Source organism: Acartia tonsa, chromosome 4, assembly GCF_053477335.1.
Source record: "Acartia tonsa isolate MP-2025a chromosome 4, ASM5347733v1, whole genome shotgun sequence".
Lineage (NCBI taxonomy): Eukaryota > Metazoa > Arthropoda > Copepoda > Calanoida > Acartiidae > Acartia > Acartia tonsa.
Window position 1 is genome coordinate 3802174 of NC_137263.1, and position 27019 is coordinate 3829192.

Consider the following 27019-nt stretch of genomic DNA (forward strand, 5'->3'; position numbering starts at 1 on the left):
TCAAATGTGATCTACAGAAGGGGTGATTTTTGTTTCATCAGCGGGGATGTACATTAATTTATTGACCATTGTATTATCCCTTTAGATCCCTATATTAGTGGCGCAGCAATGACAAATTTACAAGATAAAAACAACATTGTTAAGTAATAGTAGAAATTAAAGCATTTCTTGAAAGCTTCCTATGGGTCCATGGATGGGTTTAAGGCTTTTTGATTCTTGTCTTTAGGCTATTTTCCTACTTCCCTTACTCCTTTGAATACATAGCTCCTAGATGCTAGGAGCGCAGCAGCTAGTGCCAGGCAACTGTGTATCCAATATATATAGCATTAAACCGTGTTATTTAATCTTGTGTTTGAGCATATTGAAATTTTTCCAAGCTACGTGCTTAATTAAACACCTCTGAATAGAACAATTAAACAATGAGCGAGCATCCAAGTTTGGGGGGTGGGGGAGAGTTTAGCGTGCTTGTAGGGGTATTAACGAGGGGTCTTAATGGCAGCATTGTTTAGAAAAAATATGAACTTTAAAAATTTTAAGAAAAAAAACATTATTTTTTTTTTATATTCTTTGGCAAGTATTTTAAATATTTTAAGAATAGGGATTTTATAAATATTTTGCCTCTAACATTTATAATGACATTTTAACTAGCAGAAAAGATGAAGGTTAAATAATACACAAGTCAATTTCCTTGACATATTTGCAAACGTGATCCGAACTATTCCAATTATTATGAAACTTTATGTCAAACAAAGATGTTTAAAGAAAGAAATGCGCGAAATGTTATTCTTTGTTGACATTCTAATCAATCTTACTCTTTGCACCTTCAAATATTTTTTCCTCAGGAAGGAAGGGGACAATGGACTGTTTATTACACTAGTCCCCATAGTTTTTAATGACCTTTTCTTATTGGTTGGCTTAACAACTTTGGGAACTTTTAATGAATTTTGATTGGTTGATGCATTAAGTTGCGTGTCCAAACATTTCAGCCAATAATTGTAATCTTGAGAAGATGTACATCAATTTATCGGCCATTGTCATATCCCTTTAGATCCCTGTTTTTTCCTAGCAAATTAAAATTCAATTTCCCGATAAATTGTTTGGCTTGTGAGTGCGGTCACATTTTAAAAAGATATCTTTTATGTATATTTTAGATATATTAGACGTATTAATCATAGAAAATCTAATTTCTAAATTGCAGATCTATTCAGTTCATATAATAACGCGAAGCTTACACAAAAATTCACGATATATAAATAAACATAAAATGTAAGGTATATTTTTTTATAGTATCATAAAAGATTGTCCGCGGATAGTAACATTAAAAATATAGGTTACTTCTTTCTAGCCAAATGCACAGGCAAGCAAGAAAGGGATTATTTATTCTTATTTTCAGTTTCGTGGCCAATTTGTATAAATTTTTTTTTGAAAAAAATAATCTGTAATAAAAGTCTAATGTATATTTCCAATAAATTTTGTTTTTATTTAACCGTTGTTGTCCGTCCATCCTTTTCCCATAAATACTTGAACGGCCATCTAAAAAATATTTTCCAGTAGAGCTTCGAAACCGATTTATATCCGCTAGGTTAGAACCGGTTCTCAAACATACTGAAAAATTATGTATAGCATCGTATTATATCCAGTTTTTTACGAATATTAAAATGTACAAAAATAATATTAAAACTGCAGTTTTATTAGCCCGTGACTTCAGCATCGCTTGGTTAACAAAAATGGTTTCAATCTTATAATTGTACATTTTTATATTTGCGGAAAGCTGTCTTTAATACGATGCGATAAATAACTATTCTTCTCCCCTTGAACTTGTTTTTTGCCCGCCAAGTCAAGCAGAAAATATTTATTCACTGATTTCGCACAAACAAACGCGCACACACTTCTGTGTGCAAAAAAAGATGAGCATGAGAAAATTCAGGGATCGAAAGGGATAAGATAATGGCCGAAAAATTGATGTACATCTCAAATGATGGTACACATAATTACCCCTTTTGTAGATTACAATTAGGGGTTGAAACGTTTAAACACTTAACTTAATGAACCAACGAATCAAATTTCAATATAAGTCCCCAAGGTTGTTAAGCCAAATAACAAGAAAACGTAATTATAAAACTTTAGGGACTAGTGTAATATACAGTCCAATGCCCCTCCCTACCTGGGGAAAACTAGACATAAAAAGTTGACAAATCGCATGTATCGCGTCAGAACTCCCCAGAACCCTACTCAAAACATTAACTAAAATTTAAGGAATGTTTTAGATGAGGTTATGTTAGGTAAGGCTTGGGCATCATAGACAGATATTTCTGCATGGGTTTATCACAAATTAAAATAAAAAATAGGGGTGGGGGGGGGGGGGGGGGAGAAAAGATAATTCACTAGATATATAGTTGATTCTATAAAAAAAAAGTGTTTTTGAACTGTAAACAGGCATTAGTTAAGCTTATTTTTGTACTCATTTACTCATGATACAGTATACACGCTTTTATCTGTGTAAGTGTGGAATTTATGTGTGTATGTATGTGTGTGTGTGTGTGTGTGTGTGTGTGTGTGTGTATGTGTGTGTGTTTATGTGTGTATGTATGTGTATGATGATGATATTATGCAAATTAAACACTTTCTTATCCCCACCTTCATCCTTCACCTTTTCAGCTTTTTATAAAGCAGGTCCTTGCGAGGGACAAGTGTGTGTGTGTGTGTGTGTGTGTGTGTGTATGTGTGTAATCTGTGTATTTAACAAGGTTTTATAGTTATCTCCTTCATAATGTACTTACTTTTAAAATTTGCAGCAGCACAACTATTTAATAAAGCCTTTTCTAGTGCCTATTAAAAATGACGGCATACAATACAAATGACCAATGATAGGCCAATACACAGACTAAATGACCAATGGCAGGCCAGAATACATTTTAATTAACTAATGGTAGACCGGTATCTATCTATTTTTTTTCTTCTTAAAATTATTGTCAAGAAAAGGTCATATTGCCTACAGGGGGGTGTGAAACAATTAGGGGTTGAAATAAAAATGCAGGTCTAACTAATTTTGATTTCAAGGGGGGTCTCGACACCCCCTCCCCCCTACTAGTTATAATTGTTCTTGTTTTATAACATTCATGATGAAACTCATGCTAGATAAGAAAATGCTATTAATTTTGAAAATATTCTAAAAATATTTCAAGATTGAAAAATGTTTCCTCTAAATTTATTGTGAAATTTTACACCGTCCATTCATTTCAAATAACATCTTAACTCAACAAAAATGATGTTTGTTTTTTAAAAAAAGGAGTTTTTAAAAAATGATATGAACTTTACTTATATAAGTATTTTGTTAATGTTTGTTCCTTAAAGGCAATCAACTGAACCCACTAATAGCATGTTCCTAACTTGTGCCTGGCTAACCCCTGAACCTATTGCATTAAGCCAATAACTTGTTTAAAACGTCTTTCATTGCATTGAAGTTGGTGCTGAGACTCGAACCAATCCTCTTCTGGATTTATTAAAATTAATCTAAGTTCGCATATATCATTTTGGACTTAAAAAAAACATTTCTTAAAATAATACCTTAAAAACATTTTTTACAATAATACTTTAAGCAACTTTTTTTTGCTAGTTTTTACAAGCAAATGCCTGTGTTAATGAACCTAAAAAGGGCAGAGATTGTGTGTGTGTGATTGTGTGAGTGAGTGTGCGCGTGTGTGTTTGTGAGTGTGTGTGAGTGAGTGTGTAAAGATTAAAACAATCTTTGTATTGATAAGGAGTTCAGATTTAGGGATCAAGCTTATTGTTTTTAGATAAGAAATTGGCACACTTTTTTGCTAAATTTAGTGCAGATACTCTGTAACTTTTTTGCTAAATATCAGTGTAGACACTCTTAACGTTTTTGCCAAATTTAGTGCAGGTACTCTGTAACTTTTTTGCTAAATTTAGTGCAGATACTCTGTAACTGTTTTGCTAAATATTAGTGGAGATACTCTGTAACTTTTTTGCTAAATTTAGTGCAGATACTCTGTAACTTTTTTGCTAAATATTAGTGCAGATACTCTGTAACTTTTTTGCTAAATTTAGTGCAGATACTCTCTAACTTTTTTGCTAAATTTAGTGCAGATACTTTGTAACCAAAACTTATTTTGACATAATTTTCTGTGTATTTTATATCTACTAACGGCCACGCCACTATCATCTATTGGCTGTGTATTCGAAAGAGCAGAGAGGGGCCATAAAAATAGCTTTAAACCATCTGAAAATAAAAAAGCCTAAAACCAATTCCGGACCTAAGTGAAACTTCTCTAAAATGGGGAATTCAATCAATTCAGTAGTTAAAATTTTAAGCTATAGACAAGAAAGACTTATTACTTTATAAAATAGGATTTATACAAATTGTAGGGCCTTGGCCAGAGCCTTTGTTTATCCTTACGACCTTTTTTTTCGCCATGGAATGTTTTTAAAAAGCTTTTAAAGAACAAATACTAAGCTTCACTCAAAATTGCAGTCCTGTCTATAAAGTCAATAATTAGGGGTTTTAAAGTAATACAGAAAACAATTATGAGTATATACAATTTTTTAAAAATTTCACTTTAACGTGTGTAGACATGATTTTTATTTTAAAAAAAGTTAGGATAGGCTATGGAGCTAAAATTATTATTTTTTAATAAGTTGGGGAGGGAATGTTGTTCAGTCATTAATTCAAAGGATTATGCCGAATTATCATTTATTAACATTTTATTTATAATTTTAAAATGTAGATAACTATTTCTTAGAATTTACTTGATTTTACCATAATTATAGGATGCAAAATTATGATAACGAGGATGACAACATTTATTTAAGTAAAGTTTAATTTATCAGACACATTTTTGATGCTTATTTCATGATAGGTTAGCTAAGATAAATTTTAGAAAAGCCCCGCAGGAAAATTACTTCATAGGGATAGGGTCCGCAGGGTTAGTCTATATTTTTCTGTTCTGACACTCTACATGTGTTAATGTTCATTTGTCCTACCGTTTCAGAGCTTCTCTTTTATGTATGTTGTCTTCCTTGTTATTTTAAAATCAATATTTAGATTCTAATATGCCGCAATTTAAGATCAAAGCTATCCGTCATCGACTTACAGAAACATCCTAAATACTTCAAAGCCTCGCTGTAAAAAAATATTATCTCATTACAAGTTTATGTTTGCGAGCTGCCTTTATTCCTCTCAAATTAAACTATCAAAAAATAAGACTTTAAAATGAAAACTTGACGTTTATAGAGCAATTTAGATAAACCTTTAAGCCCTAAAATTTCCAGAATTGGAAAAATGTTTTGTAATATAAAATAAACATACTATAGATTTAGAACTCAAGGATCTAAATGGATAAGACAATGACCGATTAATTGATGTACATCCCCAATAATGATACACAAAATTACTCCTTCAATAGATTACAATTAAAGGTTGAAATGTTTGGACACTCAACTTTATGAAACAACCAATCAAAATCCAATAAAAGTCCTCAAAGTTGTTGATATAACGAATAAGAAAACGTTTTTATAAAACTTTGGGAACTTTGGGCAAGAAACAGCCAAATGTCCCCTCCCTCCCTGTTTAAAACTAGTTCCCTGCATAAAGTGATTTAATGTTGATTTAACTAAAAACAAAACAATGTTAAATGTTTCTCGAGGGAATTGTGTCTTTCTTTCGCAAGAAAATTGGAAACATACAAAAATTAAGTCATTTCAAACTAATTTACATATTATATATGTTGAATATGCATTTTAAATTTTAAAAATATTTTTTAGTTTTGAAAAAGATAATGCACTAAATAACAGATTCAGTTTTTTCTAAAGAATATTAAAGTTTTTTTGGACAAAAGCTTTTTTTTCGTTATCTAACTTTTTCTTAATCATTGATTTAAAGAAATTTTTAATTGCATGATTATTTACTTAGAATTATTAACCTATGCAAAAGCCATATAAATATAGACAAAAACCTGCAACAAAATAAGTCCGTCCGCTATGGGTGTATTATAGATAATTATGCTCGACAATGATGGGAATGTTGACAAGAAGTTTCAGCTTTCTATATTATATAGCAGCCAAGAAAATCATATTTCTCCCATAGCGTTAACGACGGACTGGTAAACATACATAGTGAATTATACAGTAGCTTACCTACTAAAAATACATGTGACAATAATCTGAACAAGTAATCATGAGCAATACAGTCATGTTTAATACAATACCCTAAAAATTGTTGTACATCCCCAAGCTGACACACAAAATTACCCCTGTTGTAGATTAAATTAGTTGTTGAAACTTGATAAACCAACCAATCAAAATTCAGTTAAAGTTCCCAAAGTTTTTGAGCCAACAAATAAGAAAATGTTATTATAAAACTTTGGGGACTGGTGTAATAAACAGCCTACTGTCCCCTCTCTCTCTTTAAATGCAGTATTAGATTACATTTCATCAAAGTTTTTTATTGTTTCAGGTGAGCAGCAGTGTGTACAATATCCTCCTCCCAGAGTGCACAAGAGAATATAAAAGAGTGTGCATCAGTGAATATTGTGCATGTGTGCAGTTTATTTGTGCATAAAGTGTGCATATAGTGCACAGTGCACAGTGAACAAACTATAACCTCAGATTACATCACTTGCGCAAGGGAGGGATGGGTGTTCATATGAAATTGTTAATTATTTAAAAAATAAATTACAGGTTTTTTCTTTCTTTTTTCCTTTTTTTATATTTAGATCTGTCGATTCTTGGACCAACATTAATACAAAAAACTTTGGAGTATGGAAATAAACAAAGTAGCGGGTTTCGCCGTATTTTCACAGAAGCTTTTCTCCTATTTCTAGCCCATGCGCGGGGGTCTAACACTGCGGGGCAATAATTAACATTTACCTAACTTAACATCCTATCGAATGCTACTGTGAAAATACGATGAAATCCGCTACTTCGTTTTCTTTATGTGATCCAAAAAATCTTTTACTTCATTTGTAAGAGCGTACACAACTATAAATTTAAACTTTAATATTAGAAGAGTGCAATCAAAGGACATAAGCAGTATTAAAAGGAGATACGGAAGTGTCATGTGTGATGTCATAAAATAGTCTAAATATATCTTTTTTCAAGGGTTTCCTTTCCCATTTCTCCTCTGATCCATCCTTTTTAGAAATATTTTTATTACGTCACACTTGACACTTTCTAAATCTTCGTTAAAATTTAAAACTTTCATTAGCTATTTGTTTTGCCTGCTTTTCATTATGAACACCCAAGGGAATATCTGACATATAGTGAAGGAGAAAACAGGGGGCGGGGAATTCTGAAACCCAAGGAGAGTTCTCAACAAAATACAGCTGAGGCTTACAACATCCCCCTAGATGTGCCAAACTTAATTAGGAAAGGAGAAATCTTATTATTTTTCCCCTGAGTATAAGGAAGTAGAAAGTTCACTGGTAAATTCTCTTGTTCTGAAATTGGAACACATTGTCCCACATAGGAAACAGCGTTAAAAAAATGACGTCATGCAATACAAATGACCAATGTTATGCCAGTATACAATACATTGTAATTGACCAATGGTAAATTGTGTAAATAATGCCTATAATAATGGCCTACCATTGGCCAATTAAAATGTATACTGACCTGCTACTGGTATTTTATCCTGTGTATTAGCCTATCATTGGTCATTTGTATACTATGACGTCATTTATTTCTATAGGAACTACAAACAGCTTTTTTATAGTGCTTCTTTTGTTAAGTAAAATTGGCATAGAATCCTGGTAGGGTTAAAGTCTCGAAGCGCCATTAGTCTTACCATCGGGTTTTGAAGTCCTCAAAATGGCTCAAAATATTATCCTTTTATATAAAGTAGTAAGAATTTTTTCGTCTGTAGCTTGAGATTTCGATATATCCCTGCGATTACTAATGAAACGATTAAGTTCTTCAGTTTAGGGAAGATTCAAATAGTCCCGGCATTGTTTTAAGCTATTTTGATTTTTAGTTCTCGGGATGGTTTTAGGCTATTTTAGGCTAGATGCTTGGGGCGGGGCCACTACTTTTGAATAAAGTAAGTTGGGGGTATGTGAGATTAACCAGCAAAATAAGGGTTTCTATAAATGCATTATATGATGTAAATTATTTATAATTATACATTCATCTTTGCATCTTTTACTCAATTTTTTGTCCTAGAAAATTCGAAGTAGAAATTCTTTTACTTTAGTTAAAATTCAACTAGAAAGAATAATGTGAACTTTTTTATATATCTTTTTAAAAACTCTGGGTTTGCTTTTTATGTTGGGTATTTTAATATGAAGCTCTTTGTAGTCCCAAAAACATGACGTCATACAATACAAATGACCAATGATAGGTCAAAATACATACTAAATTACCAATGGCAGGCCAGTATGATGTCATTTTTTTAATAAGCTTAAAAAGTAAACTTTCTCATTGTAAAAGAAAAGTTAAAAAAAACAAGAAAACAACATCATATCTTTATGCAATAATAAAAGCAACATTTTATGACTAATAAGAATGCACATAAAATTATATGCTATTACATGTTTTTAACTAAAGAAGGATGTTTGTGACTATAGGATCAGAGGGCAGGGAGGGAGGGGACATTGGGCTGTTTATTATACTAGTCCCCAAAGTTTTACAACAAAATTTTCTTATTCGTTAACTTAACAACTTTGGGGACTTTTATTAATTTTGATTTTTGGATTATTTAGTTATCTACAGAAGGGTTTGTTTGTCATTATTGGGCATGTATATCAATTTATCCACCATTGTCTTATCCCTTTAGATCCCTGATGAGTTGGGGGGGGGGGGGGGGAATCCCTGTGATATTCCCCGGAAAACTATATGACTTGTTACAGAGAGGGTTGCAAAAGAAAGGATAAATGAATAGATTTACTTTGAAAGTTTAAGATTTTAAAATCTATGCAAGAAATTATCTAAAACATTTAATGTTGCAAAAATCCAATAAAAATCCTGATTCTGGCAAAAAAATATATTAAAATTGAGTTTAGGACATTTTTAAGTTACTTTTAAAATGAAACATGTTATTCATAAGGAAAAATAATGACTAATTTACCCTCTCCTATACTTTCATTCTCTAAGACATTATGTCAGGAATCTAAAGGGCCGACAAATTGATGTACATCTCCAATGATTATACACAATGTGATCCCTTCTTTAGATTATAATTCATAGTTGACACGTTTGGACACTGTACTTATTAAACCAACCAATCAAAGTCTCCAAAGTTGTTGAGCCAACGAATAAGAAAACATTATTACAAAACTTTGGGGACTAGTGTAATAAAGAGCCCAGTATCCCCTCCCTCCCTGCATTATGTTCAATCTTTAAAGCTTTCTCCTATGTAGTATGAGAAGAGTGTGTGATGTGTAAGTGTCTGCTCTGAACAGTTTCAATCAAGAGTCGGGTTGACCCGCACACAAGCTCTTCAGCTGTCAAGCGGTCAGCACGTACAGCTAGTTTAAATATAAATGAATGCCACTGACTTTAAATTGTGATTTTAAAAAAATGGGAAAAGATTCGAGTTCGTGGCAATACAACAGCATGACAATGGCAACAGTTATAAAGCTAGTGATAATAATTGTTCAGTTATTAGGACAAGTGACTGCATTTAATATTGATGTTGATAGTGTTGTGGTGTATAAAGGAGAGGAGGACTCTTTATTTGGGTTCTCTGTGGCTTCTCATAGAGATCAAGGCAACGGCTGGTAAGTCTTTTTTTAAATTTTATCCTATTATACAAAGAAAAAGGTTTTTTTTTGTCTGTACGTTAAGATCTTGCTGACCACACTGCACCGATTATACCTTCCATTTTAGGGAAGACTCACATAGGTCAACGGATGGTTTTATACTACTTTATTGGCCCTCCTTTAGAGTCTAGGGAGGAAGGAACTAGTAAATTATAACGTATAAGTTTAATAACATTCAGGGTCCTCGAAAAATTGGACAATTCCATTTATGATAAACAATATTACAACTTTAGAGTCAAGGATTTAGCTCTGTTACTTATGACAGTAATTGTTTTTGTTCATGGTACTTTTTCTTCCTATTAATATTGTAGCTTAAGAAAAATTATAACCTTAAATTCTTTATTTTATTTCTATAATGAAATTCATTTAAAACTTTCAAAGTTTATAAATTTGACGTGACAAAGAGGGCTTATTTGAACTAATTTAACCTACAACCAGACTACCTACAGAGCACCAAACTGTTCAAAAGGATTTTTTTTGTTTGTGTGTGAAACAAGGACAATTATAATCCTAAGTAGTACAGAAAAAAGTATTCAATAGGAAATAAAAGCATTAATACATTTATTGCGAATTAAATTATTCTGCAATTTTAATGTGTAGCGTTTTATTGCGATCTGTTTTGATGTATGTTACAAATACAATTGCCGATAAATTGATGTACATCCAATGATAACACAATTTAACTTAATAAACCAACCAATCAAAATTCAGAATAATTCCCCAAAGTTGTTAAGCCAACGAATAAGAAAACAATATTATAAAACTTTGGGTACTAGTGTTATAATATACATTATCTTCTCTCTCCTCTCTGAATAAGATTGCATTATAAGAAATGAAATAAACATTTTAAATCAGACAGGAGATCGTATGGACAATAAATAGTTACTTTTCTATCTTCCCTTTTACTGCTGCCTAACTTATGAACATGATTATCCTTGTTTTGTTTAATTTGATAAGAGTGTGAAGTGAGAGTGTCCACTTAATTCTGTACAATCTTTAAAATAGCAAATACAAGTTTTAGTAATAACCATATCAAAACAGTTTTACATAACTGCAAAATTCACCATTACAAACATCAGTTATTTATCGCATCGTATTATAGACAGCTTTCCGCGGATATTAAAATAAAAGATTATTGAACCTTGCCTGACCGGTGGCACGGTCTAGCAAAACTAGTATTAATGTTATGCTTTTATATTTTTAATATTCGTGGAAAATTTATAGTAATAGATGTTATACCTGATTTTTATTAGTATGGCTTAGAACTGGTTCTAATCATTCGGATATTAATCGGTTTCGAAGCCATACTGGAAAGTATTTTTTTGGCGTTTTTAAATGAACACTTTAGTGAAGTGATGTTTAGTCCAATTTCCTTTTCATTCTCTGTCTTTATTATTTTACCATTTCAATTCCTCTCTGCAAGACAGGGATCTAAAGGGATAAGACAATGTCCGATAAAATAAAATACACAAAATTCCCTCTCCTGTAGATTTTAATTATTGGGTGCAATGTTTGGACACTCAACTTAATGATTCAACCAATTAAAATTCATTAAAAGTCCCCAAAATTGGTATGCTAACGAATAAGAAAACAAACTTTGGGGACTAGTGTAATAAACAGTCCATTGTCCCCTTTCTTCCTGAAGATATTAGAGATGTAATTTTTAGGCTGTCCCACATGATTTCCACACAAATATCAAAAGCTGTAATCAATCAAAACATTATTAAAAACTCCAATTATCTGAAATAATAGTTCCAAGAACGCCCCAATATGCTTTAAATTGTTTTAAAATTAATGCATTAAAAATTACATTCCGAATTTAATGTATTCAATAGGCCATAGTGTACAATTTGGATTGTTGACTATTCTGATTCTGGATAATGTGATATAAATGTTTTTTGCGTTTATACAATCCTTTAATTTTTTGGGTTTAGCTAATCTAATAATCCTTATAATAATTTAATGCATCTCTGATTGTGTCTGTGTGTCTGTCTGTACCGAAGAATCTTGCTAACCGCTGAACCGATATGGTTCTCCTTTACAGTGTAGCTTCTCAGAGGGAGACTAACACCATCCTCCCAGGGGAAATAGTCAAAAATAATATAAAGCGCCGCCTAGTGGGTATTTTTTGGTGAACAACTTATCTTAACATAGATTGTCGATTATATTGAACTGTTTTTTTTTTGCAGAAATAATGGCACAGCATAATTTAGAGACTATTCTTCTCATCACAACCCTTTTGAATGTCGCGACAGTGGCCTATTTGGCAGGGATATAAAGGGATAAGACAATGGCTGATAATTTGATGTACATCCCCAATCATGATCCGGTTGATTATAATTAGTGGTTGAAACGTTCAAACATTCAATTTAATGAACTAACTACCTTATTAAACTTCAAGAAGAGTTCACAAAGTTGTTAGGTCAACAAATAAGAAAAGGTTATTATTAAACTTTGGGTACTAGTGTAACAAACAGCTAATGTATTCTCCCTGCCTGCCTGTTTGTACATTTGTGGTGGGTCATCGATTCCGTAATTTTTATAGACGCAATTTTAACTAAAAAGTAAGAAATAAGAATTAAAGGGGGGGTGGGGAGGGTTAAATGTTTACTGATGAGAGTGAAGCAAATGGGTGGGGTGGAATTTTGTGCTGTTGGAATAATATGATGATATTTTTACTTTTACATCATTAAAAAATCTATTATTATTTAATAATTAAAAACTTATATATAATGTATGTATAGTATTTATAAAGTTTAAAAAAAGCGAAGGTATTACACATTTTAAGTGTTTGGTAACGTAAAACCAACTACGGCACAACATCTGCCCGAGGTTAATAAGGAATAACTTTTTATCAATTGAGTGTGAGGAATTTTTCTATATATGGAGTAATCATTTTCATCATACTAAACAAGTTAACATAAAATTACAAATTTTTTAAAATTATTAATTTTAGCAACAAGTAATGCTTATGCTTAAATTAACGAAGCTCTTTATAGTGACGCCTTACTGCACAAATGACCAATGATAGGCCAATATACTGATTAAATTAGCAATGGAAGGCCAGTGTGACGTCATTTTTTTTATAGGCACTATAAGCACTCAAATTGACTGACACCCTTTTAGTTTTATAAAAAGAGGTAATATGTATTATGTAATCAAGAAATTTATTTAACTTGATGTAAATAACTTATGTAAATTTGATATAGTATAGCTAGAAAAATGGTTGTTTCAGTTCAAAAAGGCATCAGATACCATTAAAATCAATCTTAATTAACTAAAATTTTCTCTTTCTTGTGAAAACATACATTTAATTTTTATAGAGCTAAACTCGACCTTAGACAATAGTCAAGGCTCTTTACATATTAACTTAAATATGCTTGACATGAAAAGCATCGGTTTTTATATGTATATACTGTCATTCATTTTTTTGCTTTTTATGGGTTGTATGAAAAAATCATGATATTTTAGAGCAAATTCTTTGTCATATAAAGAAGAAAAGTTGTTCATTTTGAATATTATCCATGAAGTTGTAAATTTTTTTTGTCAGTAGATTAAGATCTCAATAATTACAGACATATTAAGTTTTTCTTTCCATGGAAGCTCACATAGGACCCGGGAGGTTTTTCGGCTATTTATTGTTAGATTTAAGCCTTGCGATGGTTTTGGGCTATTTTTCAATCCATCCTTTCCCCTTCGAATGCTAGAGGTGCATCGGCTTTTTAATTTTTCATTAACAAATCAAATAAAATAGGGACATAAATGAGATTCAGATAAGCAATAACATTTTCTTAATAATGATTATGTTCAATAATTCAAGAGTTTGATGCAATAAAGGATTCTTTATAACTAAAAGTCAAACTAAAGGTAAAAAATATATACACTTTTATACTGTAGTTATACTGAAAACAAATCTGGTTGGTCTCAAATATACGTAAGAAATTAAGTGTATAATTTTAGATGCTTTTGTCAGAAGTTACCATAAAAGGATTCTTTGTAATATATGTAAAAGTGGGTGGGCTATAGCTTCCGATAAAGTGTCAATAAAATGTGTCTAAAAAATTCAGGACGGGAGGAGACATTAGACTGTTTATTACACTAGTATCCAAAGTTTTCTTATTCATTGGCTTACCAACTTTGGGGACTTGTATTGTATTTTGATTGATTAGTTCGTTAAGTTGAGTGTCTAAATATTTTAGGGTCTCAATATACAGAACGGTTAGTTTTGTGTATCATCATTGGGGATGTACATCAATCTATCGGCCATTGTCTTATTCTTTTAAATCCCTAGAATATTATACTTTACGCGGAAATGGTGTTTAACTGTAAAAGTATATTCAGTCGTCAGTCCTTTTAATTAATATTTCAGGTGGTCTTTTTAATTAATTTTACAAAAAACAAAAATAAATTCTGCGTGAAGGTCTATCAAGCTCCCAAAAAAGAATGTTAGTTATAATATCAACGTATAATCTACAATCATTTAGTCATTTTAGTTTTCTTACACCGACGACGTATGGATGCTTTAATGGCTGTACGGACACTCCCTAAATGTAGAGTAGCTGCGCTACTTACAATGGACATTATACAATGAGTATATAATCTCCTTTCTCCCTTACACACCCTGCCTTAACCAAATAAAGGATAAACAAAAATTACCATGAAAACGGACAATGCAGCGTTCAAATAGGACCTAGAGACAAGTAGAATCCATTGAGCATAAAATCCTAGCTGTTCCTTCTTGCCAGATATTTCAATTTTAAGATTTACGGTGAAAATCACTAAATTTGCCAAATATAAAAGGCACATCTACTTTTAATACTGGAAGATGAGATACTTTTTTTTGTAAATCATGCTCCTGAGACACTTTATATATCAAATAAAATCTTAGTAATGTAAAATCAATAAAGCAGTTGTGATTTGTCTTGAATCTGGTTAACTTGTCTTTGTGATATACTTGTTTTCTTAATCATCTCAAACATGAGGACAAAGAATTCTCTTCACAATTTGTATACTCAAAGAATAGAGAGGTCTAGTGACACCCTCTGTAAATCAGTCAATAGGATGACACGGGAAGAACAATCTTGCTATGTTATTGGTAAAGATGTGTACAGATTTTGGCTCAAAAGAGCAAAATGTTTCCATTTTGTTTGCATAATGAGTCACCTATAAATAGATGCATTCCCTAGGTTAAAGCTTTGCTTGAGTAAATCATATCTTGTAAAAAAGTATTCTCTCATATAATGTGAAACATATGATAAAACATATAGTAAGTCACCTACGAATAGTTGTATTTCTTAGGATAAAGTTAGCTTTCTATAGATTATTTTGTAGAAATATTTTGTTGCTGTATTATTTGAATGGCTTGTACATAATAAATAAAAAAAGTGTTTGTAAGCTAGAATTTTTAAAAAAAGTTTGATTGATTATGGGTCCAGTTGAACCATCTAGATATACTATATCTATTGGTCTAAGATATGATTATACATATTATTTGGTTCCTCAACTGTATGATTATCCAGGCTTCATATATTTAATATTGTGTTTTGAAGTATTTATATAATAATATAAAATCAATCTGTTTTTTTAGAAGGTTTTCTAAATTAATATTGTTTAACATAATGGAAGACTAAGGGGGGGGGGGGGCGGGGGTAAATGCAACCATCTCGTAATAAAGGTATAAATGGCACTTAGTATTCAAATTTTGATCTGAAATTTTGCATGAGTAATCCTTGGTAGATCTATTTTCCCAAAATCAAACAAAAGGTTGAAAAAGTAATGGCTAACGGCTCAGCCATTTAGCTGTTTTTTGGCTATTTTTAGGGCAAATCTGTCATAAGTTACATAGGAATCAACTTTTTGAAACATATTTTTGCTTTAAATAATGTGAAATGATACAAAAAGACAGTTTTTAGATTTCTAGTACCAGCAAATACTAGCTAGAACCATTTGAAAACGTTTTGGAATGGAAAAGAGTATTATGTGTAGATAGGTTTCGTGATGAATTTCCCTTGAAAATAGCCCAAAATGGCTAAACGGCTGAGCCGCCAGCCATTAGCTGCTACTTTTCCAACTTTTTGTTCGATTTAGGGAAAATAGACCTACCAAGGATTACTCATGCAAAATTTCAGATCATAATTTGAATTCTAAGTGCCATTTATAAATTGATTATGAGATGGTTGCATTAACCCCCCCCCCCCCTTATGATTGTACCAAATGAACCTTTGCTCCTTATTAATTAAAGTATGTCTACAACTCTGTTGCAATAAGGTTTTCTTCAAGTTATTGATTTTTCTATCATGGTATCTTCTGCTTTGAGCTGTCGTATAGCTTTATACTTAATAAAAACTTGATGCCTTGGTGGAACCTAAGGTCTGTGCTGAGTGGGAATATGATCATAACTATAGATGGAGGGAGGGATTACCTTAGTTCTCAAGACATCCAAAAATCCATTTCTCTGTTCTAACTGTTTGGTATAAATCAGAGATTTTGAAGATTAACTCCTTATGGTTGATGAATATAAGCCAAGACCTTTTGGTCTGTTACATCAAGTTCACTGAAGATCTCAAGCTTGCTAAACATAGTGCTAAATCCTAAGCTTCCCTGTAAGCAAGGATTAGGACAAGGGGTTTGTAGCAAACAGTGTAGTATATCTAGATGGTTAAACTGAACCCATAATCTTATTTATAGAATGCTAACTCTATCCTAAGAAATACAGCAATAACACAATATTCATAGTTGACTTATTATTATATATTGTTAGGATATATTTCACATTATATGCAGAATTATATCTTTATGGATATGATGTACCCAAGCAAAGCTTTATCCTAAGGAATGCTCCTATTTATAGGTGACACATTATGACAACAAAATGAAAACATTTAGCCCTTTTGATCCAACACCTGAACACATCTCTACCAATAACATAGCCAGATTGTTCATCCAGTGTCATTCTATTGACTGATTTACAGAGGGTGTCTCTAGACATCTCTATTCTTAGTGTATACACATTGTGTAAAGAATAATATGCCCTAATGTTTGAGATGATAAAGAAAACAAGTAAAACACAAAGACAAGTTAACCAGATTCAAGTCAAATCACAACTGCATCATTGATTTTACATGACTAAGATTTTATTTGATATAAAAAGTGTCTAAGAAGGATGATTTACAAAAAAAGTATCTTATCTTCCTGTATTAACAGTAGAGTTGCCTTGTATATATGGCGAATTTAGTGATTTTCACTTTAAATATTAAAATTGAAATATCTGGCAAGAAGGAACAGCTAGGATTTAATGTTCAATGGATTCTACTTGTCTCTAGGTCCTATTTGAACGCTGCATTGTCCGTTTTCATGGTAATTTTTGTTTATCCTTTATTTGGTTAAGGCAGGGTGTGGGCCTTATCTGGCCTATCTTTAAATTGGATATCAAATTAACTTGAAAGTGGAATATTTCCTTATAGCTCTCTCTCTGAAATGAATATAGAAAGTTGACTTCATTTCAATATATAAACATCAGTGGAGGAGGGGAAATTGGGCTGTTTATAACACTAGTACCACAAAGTTTTATAATAACTTTTTCTTATTCGTCTGCTTAACAACCTTAGAGACTTTCATTGAATTTTGATTGGTTGGTTTATTAAGTAGAGTGTCTAAATGTTTGAACCCCTAATTGTAATCTACAGAAGGGGTAATATTGTGTATCATGAATTGGGATGTACATTAATTTATCGGCCATTGTCTTATCCCTTTATATCCCTGTATAAACATACTTCGACGAGATTGGGTTAAATTATTATGGGACTATTCTTATAGGGTTTCCTCAATGTAGTTAATATTTCAATCAATCAAGACTATATTTATCCTTATGATAAAGTAAAAAAAATATGTCTGTCTGTGTGTACTGAAGGATCTCGCTAACCACTGAACCGATGTGGAAAACAGTTTAAATGCCCATAGAAAAAAATGACTCCCCCCCCCCAACAAAATCTTTTTTTAAAAAGAAATAATTGAAAGAAGGGGGGGGGGGGAGTTGACTTCGAAATTTTAATGACCACATTCATATAGTTAAATTGTGAAAAATGTACAACAATAGCTGTATTAGAGTTTATATGTATTTTAAATGAACGTTTGAACTGATACCATAAACATAAAAATTTATTGCTTTTATATTTGATGGTAATTTTATAGTCATAATATTGTACCATACATTAGAACGTGTAATCTAGGGAGGGAGGGGACATTGGACTGTTTATTACACTAGTCCATAGGCATCGATTTCTTATTCGTTGGCTTATCTACCTTGGGGACTTTTATTGAATTTGCATTAGTTGGTTCATTATGTTGAGTGTCCAAACGTTTCAACCGCTAATTTCAATATGAATAAAATACATCTATATTGCATACTCTTTTTTAAATTGTTTTAAAAGCTTTTGATCCATCACAACCCAAGGCTACTTTATCAAAGTATAATCTTTGTACAGGCCAAATATGTATATCAAAAACTAAGGTTTTTTATTCTCAATCTTCCTGTAAAGGAAAAAACACAAATCAGTAAATGATATATTAAATACAAAAGTCTATTTAAAAAAATCTGATTAATGTTTTGCTTTCTGATTGAATGAATTGTAGAGATGCATTGCATCTTTCTAAAAAGGGGGTTGGGGTTGGGTGTGTGTTAAAAATACTGTTAGAAATTAAATTGTATTTGTTGTTTAGACATTGAAGAAAATGACAAAATAATCGTAAGAGGGGTATAATACTTCTCTTGAAAAAACCTGAGCACGACACTGTAAAAATGTTAATCTTTTTTGGATGTTTTTGACCTCAGACAATGGGCTGTTTATTACACTAGTCCCCACAGTTTTATAATAACATTTTCTTATTGGTTGGCTGGCTTAACAACTTTGGGGACTTTTACTGAATTTTTATTGGTTGGTTTATAAAGTTAGGTGTTCAAACGTTTTAACCTTTAATTTTAATCTACAGAATGGTAATATTGTGTGTCATTATTGAGGATGTAAATCAATTTATCGGCCATCGTCTTAACCCTTAGGTCCCTGTTTCGACCTTGTTTTGTTTGACATTGAAAATGACAAAATTTTTACAAATATTGTCAAAATTTATTCAACCTTTCGTTTGACTTGAAAGATATCAATGAATATAACTTAAAGAATATTTATTTACCCATATAAAATGCAGTCCCATAATGTTTGCATTTTAGCCTTGCATTTTAGGATTTTTTTTATGATTTCTCATTTATTTAAATAAATGACGCTTTCAATTTATTGCATTATCAATTTTTTTGATTAAAAGCGAAGCTTTTATAGAACTAAAGTTTATTCTAATATATAATCACTGCGCCCCTTGCATTTAGAGGCGAAGACTTAAGTCTAAATCCAAATTTAAATCTAAGGACCTGTGTGTAGCTTTCTTGCAAAATGGAGAACTCAATCAGTTTAGTAGTTATTGAATTTTTAAGCTACAAACAAAAAAACCTTACTACTTTGTATAATAAGATAAAAGTTGATATTGAATAATTATAACCCAAAAGTTAGTAGGTCTATCATTAATTTGTTAATTATTTATTTTTTCCTTATTTAATAAACAATTTAACCTTTCAAAATATTGATAAAAAATATTTGATGAAAAATTGCTATATAGCTGGTGTATATTTGTATAATATTAACATAATAATGTATAAATATTCAGGATGAAGGGGACAACGGGCTGTTTATTACTCTAGTCTCCAAAGTTTCTAATAATGTTTTCTTAGTCGTTGGATTAACAACTTTGGGTACTTTTAATGAATTTCGATTAGTTGATTCATTAAGTTGAGTGTCCAAACGTTTCAATCACGAATTGTAAGCTACAGAACATTGAGGATGTACATAAATTTATCAGCCATCGTCTTATCCCTTTAGATCCCTGATAAATATTGCATATTAATGGTTAATTGTTTGTTTAGGGTGTTGATAGGAGCCCCGGAGGCGCAGACAGAACAGAGAAAATGGGGTGTACACAAACCCGGTGCAGTCTTTAGGTAAATTATATTTTTTATAGCGAAGCTTTTCTATTATTAGGTTTGTTTCGTTTGTCCGTTCGTCCGTAACAGATAGCTCTTTTCGTAAATTTGGACTAGTTAGAATTGTCATATCGATTTTAAACTTTGCATGACGATTCCTATTATAGATAGGCACGATTTAGAAACGCAGCATTTCTATAATCATTACCAGAATGTCCGTAAGTCCATTTAGAACATGTCAATTATTAACCTAGCTTTTTGACAACAATTTTTGGAATTATTTAATTTCGAATTTCTATTACTACAAGGAACACTGTAATAAGCAAATGAACCTTTTATAACCTAACCCAGGCAAAAATTTCTTTTTGCCGAAAAAAGACAATGTTTTTGTTGTTGTTGTTGAAAAAGTGTCATTTTACAATAAAAGTTGAGTAAGTGGTTGTAGATATATTTGTATAAATATCATATAACTGGAGTGTGGTTAACCACATACCAAATATAAATTCATTGTATCTTCCTTCAATGTATATACTCAATTTTCCAATCTTGTTTTAGCTGCAAAATATAAATCACTTAAATTAAGCAAAGAAGACTTTATTTCAAATATGCCCATACATTTCTCGAAACTGTTACAAAATGCAGGGCAAGAAACCATTCTTAATTCTAATTTTCTTGATTTTATAATAACAAAATAATTACATCTTAAACAACTGGTGGTGTCTTTGATATCAGCAAATAGCTTCGGAAATAATAACACAACCAAGTCGTTAAAAAAGAGCAGAAAAAATTTGCTAGCAGACGAAAAAGGTCCGCAACACTCGAACCAGATAGTTGTCTGGGATATATACATCTATACTTAGACATTTATTGATTTAAATATTTTAAATTTCAAAGGAGCTTAAAAAGATATTTATTGTACAAAAAATATAAAAAAGTAACTATAGATTAGATTCGCTGCAAAAACAAGGATAACAACATCAATAAAAGCGAAGCTCTGAAACGGTGGGACAAACAAACATTAACACATGTAGAGTATCAGAACTGAATAATCAGAATTTAAATATATAAAAGTTGAAACAAAATTGATAGGACATTTCTAACTTACCTAAAGAAGGTGTATCAACTTTTTTTTTTATAGCTAGCCGGTTCTTTTAGTAAGTAGTAGATGTAAAATTTTTCATAGAATTCAGATATGCAATCGGTTTTTTTGTAGACCTCTTATTTTTAAAGTAATTTAAGTTTTTAAAAAAAAGATTAAGTCGATTTTAAGGTACTAAAACGCAACAAAAAAAAGGAAGAAAATGTCCATTATGTACAAAAATAGTAAGATCTTTAATTTGACACCTTACTTTTTGAATTTTGTCAGGTAATTATTGAAAAAATTGATTTTTTTAAACCCACGAGAATAAAAACTTTGAACTTAATTTTATCATTTCACAGGTAAAAAAATATGGGTTCATATATACCTTTAGAATCAGAAAAATATTATGAATCCATTGTAAGCAAAATTGAAAAAAAGTAAAAAAATAAAAAATAAACAAATGGCCAATTATATTTTTTGTTCAGGCAACACTTTCGTCTTCCCTTTTTTACCCCCTCTTTACCCCCTTCCCATTTTTATACTCAATTCAAGAATTAAGACGTTGCCTGTATAATATAATATGATATTTTCATATAATTTCTTTTATTGTAGTTTATATACTATATTGTAAACTTTTTTTTTCAATTTTGCTTACAATGGATTCGTAATATTTTTCTGATTCTAAAGGTATATATGAACCCATATTTTTTTACCTGTGAAATGATAAAATTAAGTTCAAAGTTTTTATTCTCGTGGGTTTAAAAAAATCGATTTTTTCAATAATTCCCTGACAGAATTGAAAAAGTAAGGTGTCAAATTAAAGATCTTACTATTTTTGTTCATAATGGCCATTTTCTTTCTTTTTTTTGTTGCATTTTAGTACCTTAAAATCGACTTAATTAAAAAAAAAAAAATTAAATTACTTAAAAAATAAGAGGTCTACAAAATAACCGATTGGATATCTGAATTCTATGAAAAATTTTACATCTACTACTTACTAAAAGAACCGGCTAGCTATAAAAAAAAAGTTGATACACCTTCTTTACGAAAAAAGATATCCGTTCCTGACTGACGTATGGACGGACCGACCATATTTATAGAAAAAGCTTTGCTGCTAAACAAAAATGTATGAATACTTTATGTCTATGTAAATTTTATTGTTTTTATCATTATCCTAATGTACCTCAGGTGTATGTTTAGGAATTCTTTAAATGTAGAAAGTTTAATAGATAAATTGTCCAAAAAAACCTTCATGTTAATACATTACCTTTCCTTCATAGATAAATAATGAATTAGAATGATATTCAGGTTCTAAATTGCACCTTTTAAAAGAGAAGCTTTTCTATAATTATTTCGTACGTATGTTAATTTAAACATGTTCCTATCTATTTCAAACGTTGCATGATGATTCCTGTAACAATTCGGTACAATTTAGGAAGCGTAGCAACTCTATAATCATTACCAGAAAGCCTGTCAATTTAAAACATGCTGATGTTTAATGGATGTTGTCATCCTTGTTTTACTTTCGAATTTTACGCGTCCATTTTCCTTAACAATATACTCTATCCTTTTATGAAAGTTGTCCATTTTAGGCCTAAAAATAGTCTAAAATATCTATTAACGTTTCTGCGGTCAACGAAGGTTTTTATAGTGCATATAAAAAATGACGTCATACAATACAATTAAAAATGACCAATGATAGGCCGATAAACAGACAAAATTAACAATGACAGGTCAGTATGACGTCTTTTTTTAAAGGCACTATAAAAAGCTTCGCAGTCAACAGCCAATGAAAACCATAAAAAATTCTATTAGTCTATTATTCTGTGATTAGTCTAGACTTTATTCTCATCAAACTGATGTGATTACATTTTTGATTGTTCTGATATCTTGTTCTTCGGCCACATACATCATACAGGGAGGTAGTGGACATTGGGCTGTTTATTACACTAGTCCACAATGTTTTATAATAACGTTTCTTATTGTCAGGCCTAACACCTTTGAGGACTTTTATTAAATTTTGTATCCAAAGTTTCAACCATTTAAATGTAATCTATAGAAGGGATTATTTTGCGTATTATTATTGGGGATGTACATTAATTTAACGGGCATTGTCTTATCCCTTTAGATCCCTGACATACTTACAAAGTTCAATACAGTTTAGAAGTCTTTAGGAAAGTTTTAGTACCGCAGCTAGTATATAAATAGGGTATGTCAGTTAGAAAAAAGCCTAGAAAAAGCCAATTCACTGTTGCTTTTTTGAGACATGGATATCATACTAATATGTCTGAATTTCTTTTTTACTTATATGATTGAGCATGTACCAGTTTGCTTCTATTTTTTGATGTAAAGTGTAGTTAACTTGTTATTGCTGCGCTACCTTTGAATATTACTCTTGTATAATTTTTCTTTTTAATTTCTTACCTTACATTCATTTTAGAATGCATGTACAATTCTTGAATTTTGAGGCCCTTAAATCTTATTTGGGCTTCTTACAGATTTGAATCATTAGATATACACCATTGTTCTTATTGTTTCAGCCAGTTTCAAACATAACCAAAAGTATCTTTATTTAACTGTAATATTAATATAAAAAGATGAAAACTTCCACAAAGTGAATACTTAAAAATGACTAACCCCAAACTGTCCCACTTTGAGAAAGACGATTCCAGTGAAGTCATATACGTTTCGGAAAAGAAAAAGGGAAGGGGGGAAGAAAATCTCTTCAAAAAGATGGGAGAAAAGGGAAGAGATTTTCTTCCCCCCTTCCCTAAACGTATATGACGTCACTGGAATCGTCTTTCTCAAAGTGGGACAGTTTGGGGTTCGTCCTTAAAAATACTGTCTTACCCAAAATACAACTTTTACTTTCAAATGTTAATTGTAATTTTACGCTGTATTCTATTATGTATAAAATATACTACATATATTATTATTATCCCTGGTTTGTTGAATCAATAATGAAAAACTGTACTGACAAACAGATACTAATTTTTAAAAAATCTACAAATGCTTCAATCTTCCTAAAAACCAGGGAGGGAGGGGACAATTGGCTGTTTATTACACGAGTCCGAAAAGTTGGCTTAACAACTTTGGGGACTTTCGTGAACTATTATTGGTTGGTTGAATAAGATGATTATCCAAACGTTTGAACAACTAATTGTAATCTACAGATGGAGTAATTTTGTGTATCATTATTGGCGATGTACAACACTTTATGGTCTATCTCTTTACATACTGCTAAAAACTTGATATTTTATTAGATGTATGAGCAAGGACAACCACGAGTGTACAATGATTCCTTTTGATACAACTGGGAACAACAATGATACTGGCACTCCTATTGATGACAAGAGCAACCAATGGTTTGGAGCCACGGTCACCAGCTCCGGGGAGGATGGAGTCGTTGTGGTAAGTTCAAACTATTGAAATTTAAACAAGGATAACAATATCAATAGGAGTAAAGTTTTATTTTGTAATGGATATATTATTACATGGATCTTACTCCAGATTATTATGTTCTCTAATAAAGTAAAACTTGTAGCGGGCTTAAATGACGTTTCCTACTTTCCAACCCCTTTACCCCATCAACTTCACATCTACTAAATGAACGAACTGACCAATAAATGGGTTTATTGTTAGAAAGCTAAAACCAGCTGCGATCATCACTTTATCAGAGTAAATGAAATTTGATGCAACATCCAAGTATATCATATATAAATTGTTACATAAAAATAATATTTTGAAATATTCTTCTTTTTAAGATGCCAAAATTTGAAATGATATATCATTTTACGTTATAAAAACAATAAAAAATCAATGAAAACATACCTTTAACGCTTTTATCTATATCTATTTCTCTAGATATACAATATACATGGCCCGTGCAACTAATATAAATATTTATGAGCTAAGAATATCTATATTATGGTTGGGCGCTCTTTTAACAGCTGAGAGCAAAACCAAGTTTTGCAACCTAGATACATTCACTTAACGTTCAATTATCTTTCTTTACATAGACTTGTACAACTAATAATAAATGTTTATGAACTTAGAATATCTTTAAAACTAAAGGATTAAAATGAAATTGAAGAGTATCTTCATTGTAAGACTATTAATTGGCTAACAGTTTAACTTTAAAAAAAAACAGTTATAATTGTGCTCTTTTAAATTTTTAATTATATGTTTAAAACATTGTTTCGTGCTCCCAACCAAGATATATATTAAACCCATATTTATGTATTTATAAAATATATATGATTATATACATCTATATCCCATCTTAAATATTATAGCGTGCTTCTAAGTAATTTCGGTCAGATTAAATTAACTCAATTGGTTTTCTGTACTTAGTTCTTGTTTGTGTGTGTGTGTGTATGTGTGTGGGTGTGTGTATGTGAAATTGCAGGGATCAAAAGGGATAAAACAATGGCCAATAAATTGATGCACATCCCTAATGATAACATACAAAATTACCCCTTGAATGGATTACAATTTTTGGTTGAAACGTTTGGACGCTCAACTTAATGAACCAACAAATCAAAAATTAATAAAAGTCTCCAAAGTTGTTAAGCCAACGAATAAGAAAACGTTATTATAAAACTTTGGGGACTAGTGTATCAAACAGCCCATTGTCCCCTCCCCCCTGGTGAAATTGTATATACAAACAATAGATACAATATTATAGATTAAAGCTAAGAGAAATCTGTAAAAATATCCTTTAATAAACCATATTTTGTCAATCGATTGAATATCATAAATTAATTCTAACCAGTCCAAATTATTGATGAATATTTTAAAGATGCAGAAAGAAAGAAACCCCTTGATGTCATAATTAGAAAGAATCTACCTTCAAATTTCTAAAATCGTATGGGTTCGTTCCTATACCGTCTTGGTTTGCCATAAAGGGGGTAAGAGATATAGTAAAAGATAATTCATCATAATATTTATTCATGGGTGAACTACACCTCCGTAAAGACTATTAAAAACTGTGGTTTACGAGATATTACGGACACACACATACACCCGATTACTTTAGCATATATATCTAAGGTTAAATATCTGTAGTGAAAAAGTAAATTGTGTTGAAATCACGCAAGAGCTGTATCAGACCCCAGGGAGGGAGGGGACATTGGGCTGTTTATTACACCAGTCCCCAAAGTTTATAATATCGTTTTCTTATTCGTTGGCTTAACAACTTTGGGGACTATTATTGAATTTTGATTGGTTGGTTCATTAAGTTAAGTATTTAAACGTTTCAACTTCTAATTGTAATCTACAGAAGATGTATTTTTGTACATCATCATTGGGGATGTACATCAAATTATCTGCCATTGTCTTATCCTTTTATATCCCTGGTATAAGACCACAACTCAATCTCTCTATTGAAAGTTTTGCAAGTAAATTATCTGATAGGAATCGCATTGCAATTCTCCTGCTATCAAAATCAATTCTCTTATTTTTGCATGTATGTTCATTTTTGAGAAGCGTAGCTGCACTTTATTCTAGTTGAAACGTTTTTTTTCTGTGTTTTAAGGACTTTTTTCAGCTAAACTCAATTTATTTGCACATAAATATTTTGAATCAGTTATCAAAGGGATAAGACAATAGCCGATAAATTGATGTACATTCCCAATGATGATTTACAAAATGATCCCTTCTGTAGATTATAATTAGAAGTAGAAACATTTGTACGCTCAACTTAATGAAACAACCAATCACAATTCAATGCAAGTTCCTAAGGTTGTTAAGCCAACGAATAAGACTTTTGGTACTAGTGTAATAAACAGCACAATGTCCCCTCCCTCCCTGTCTTTCAACAGCTTATCTCCTTGTGAATATGATCGTCCTTGTTATATTTGTTGTGTTTACTGTAGTGCCCAGGAAAGGAATGCCCTTTTGTCCTGATACAATTTTTGTATAAAAATTATTATTCTTTCATTATCCTATATCCTATTTTATAAAGTATTACGGCTTTTATGTCTAAAGCTTAAGATTTTAATAACTACTAAACTGATTGAGTTTTCCTTTTTAGGGAAGTTTCAAATAGGTCCCGGGATGGTTTTAGGCAATTTTTTTTTGAGATTTAAGCCTTGGGATGGTTTCAGGCTATTTTCTATCCCATTCTTACCTCTTGGA

General features: G+C 31.2%; 1 protein-coding gene across 1 annotated transcript in view; it reads left to right on the forward strand.

Annotated features, from left to right (window-relative positions):
* The first annotated feature begins 9377 nt into the window (after nt 1-9377).
* The window catches only part of LOC145315725 (integrin alpha-PS2-like), a 69136-nt gene continuing 51494 nt past the window's right edge, over nt 9378-27019 (forward strand). Inside the window, exons 1-3 of the mRNA XM_080155760.1 lie at nt 9378-9734; nt 19744-19818; nt 24145-24292. Of these exons, the coding sequence (XP_080011886.1) occupies nt 9502-9734; nt 19744-19818; nt 24145-24292 (456 nt within the window). The 5' untranslated portion in view covers nt 9378-9501. The remainder of the gene's footprint in view (nt 9735-19743; nt 19819-24144; nt 24293-27019) is intronic.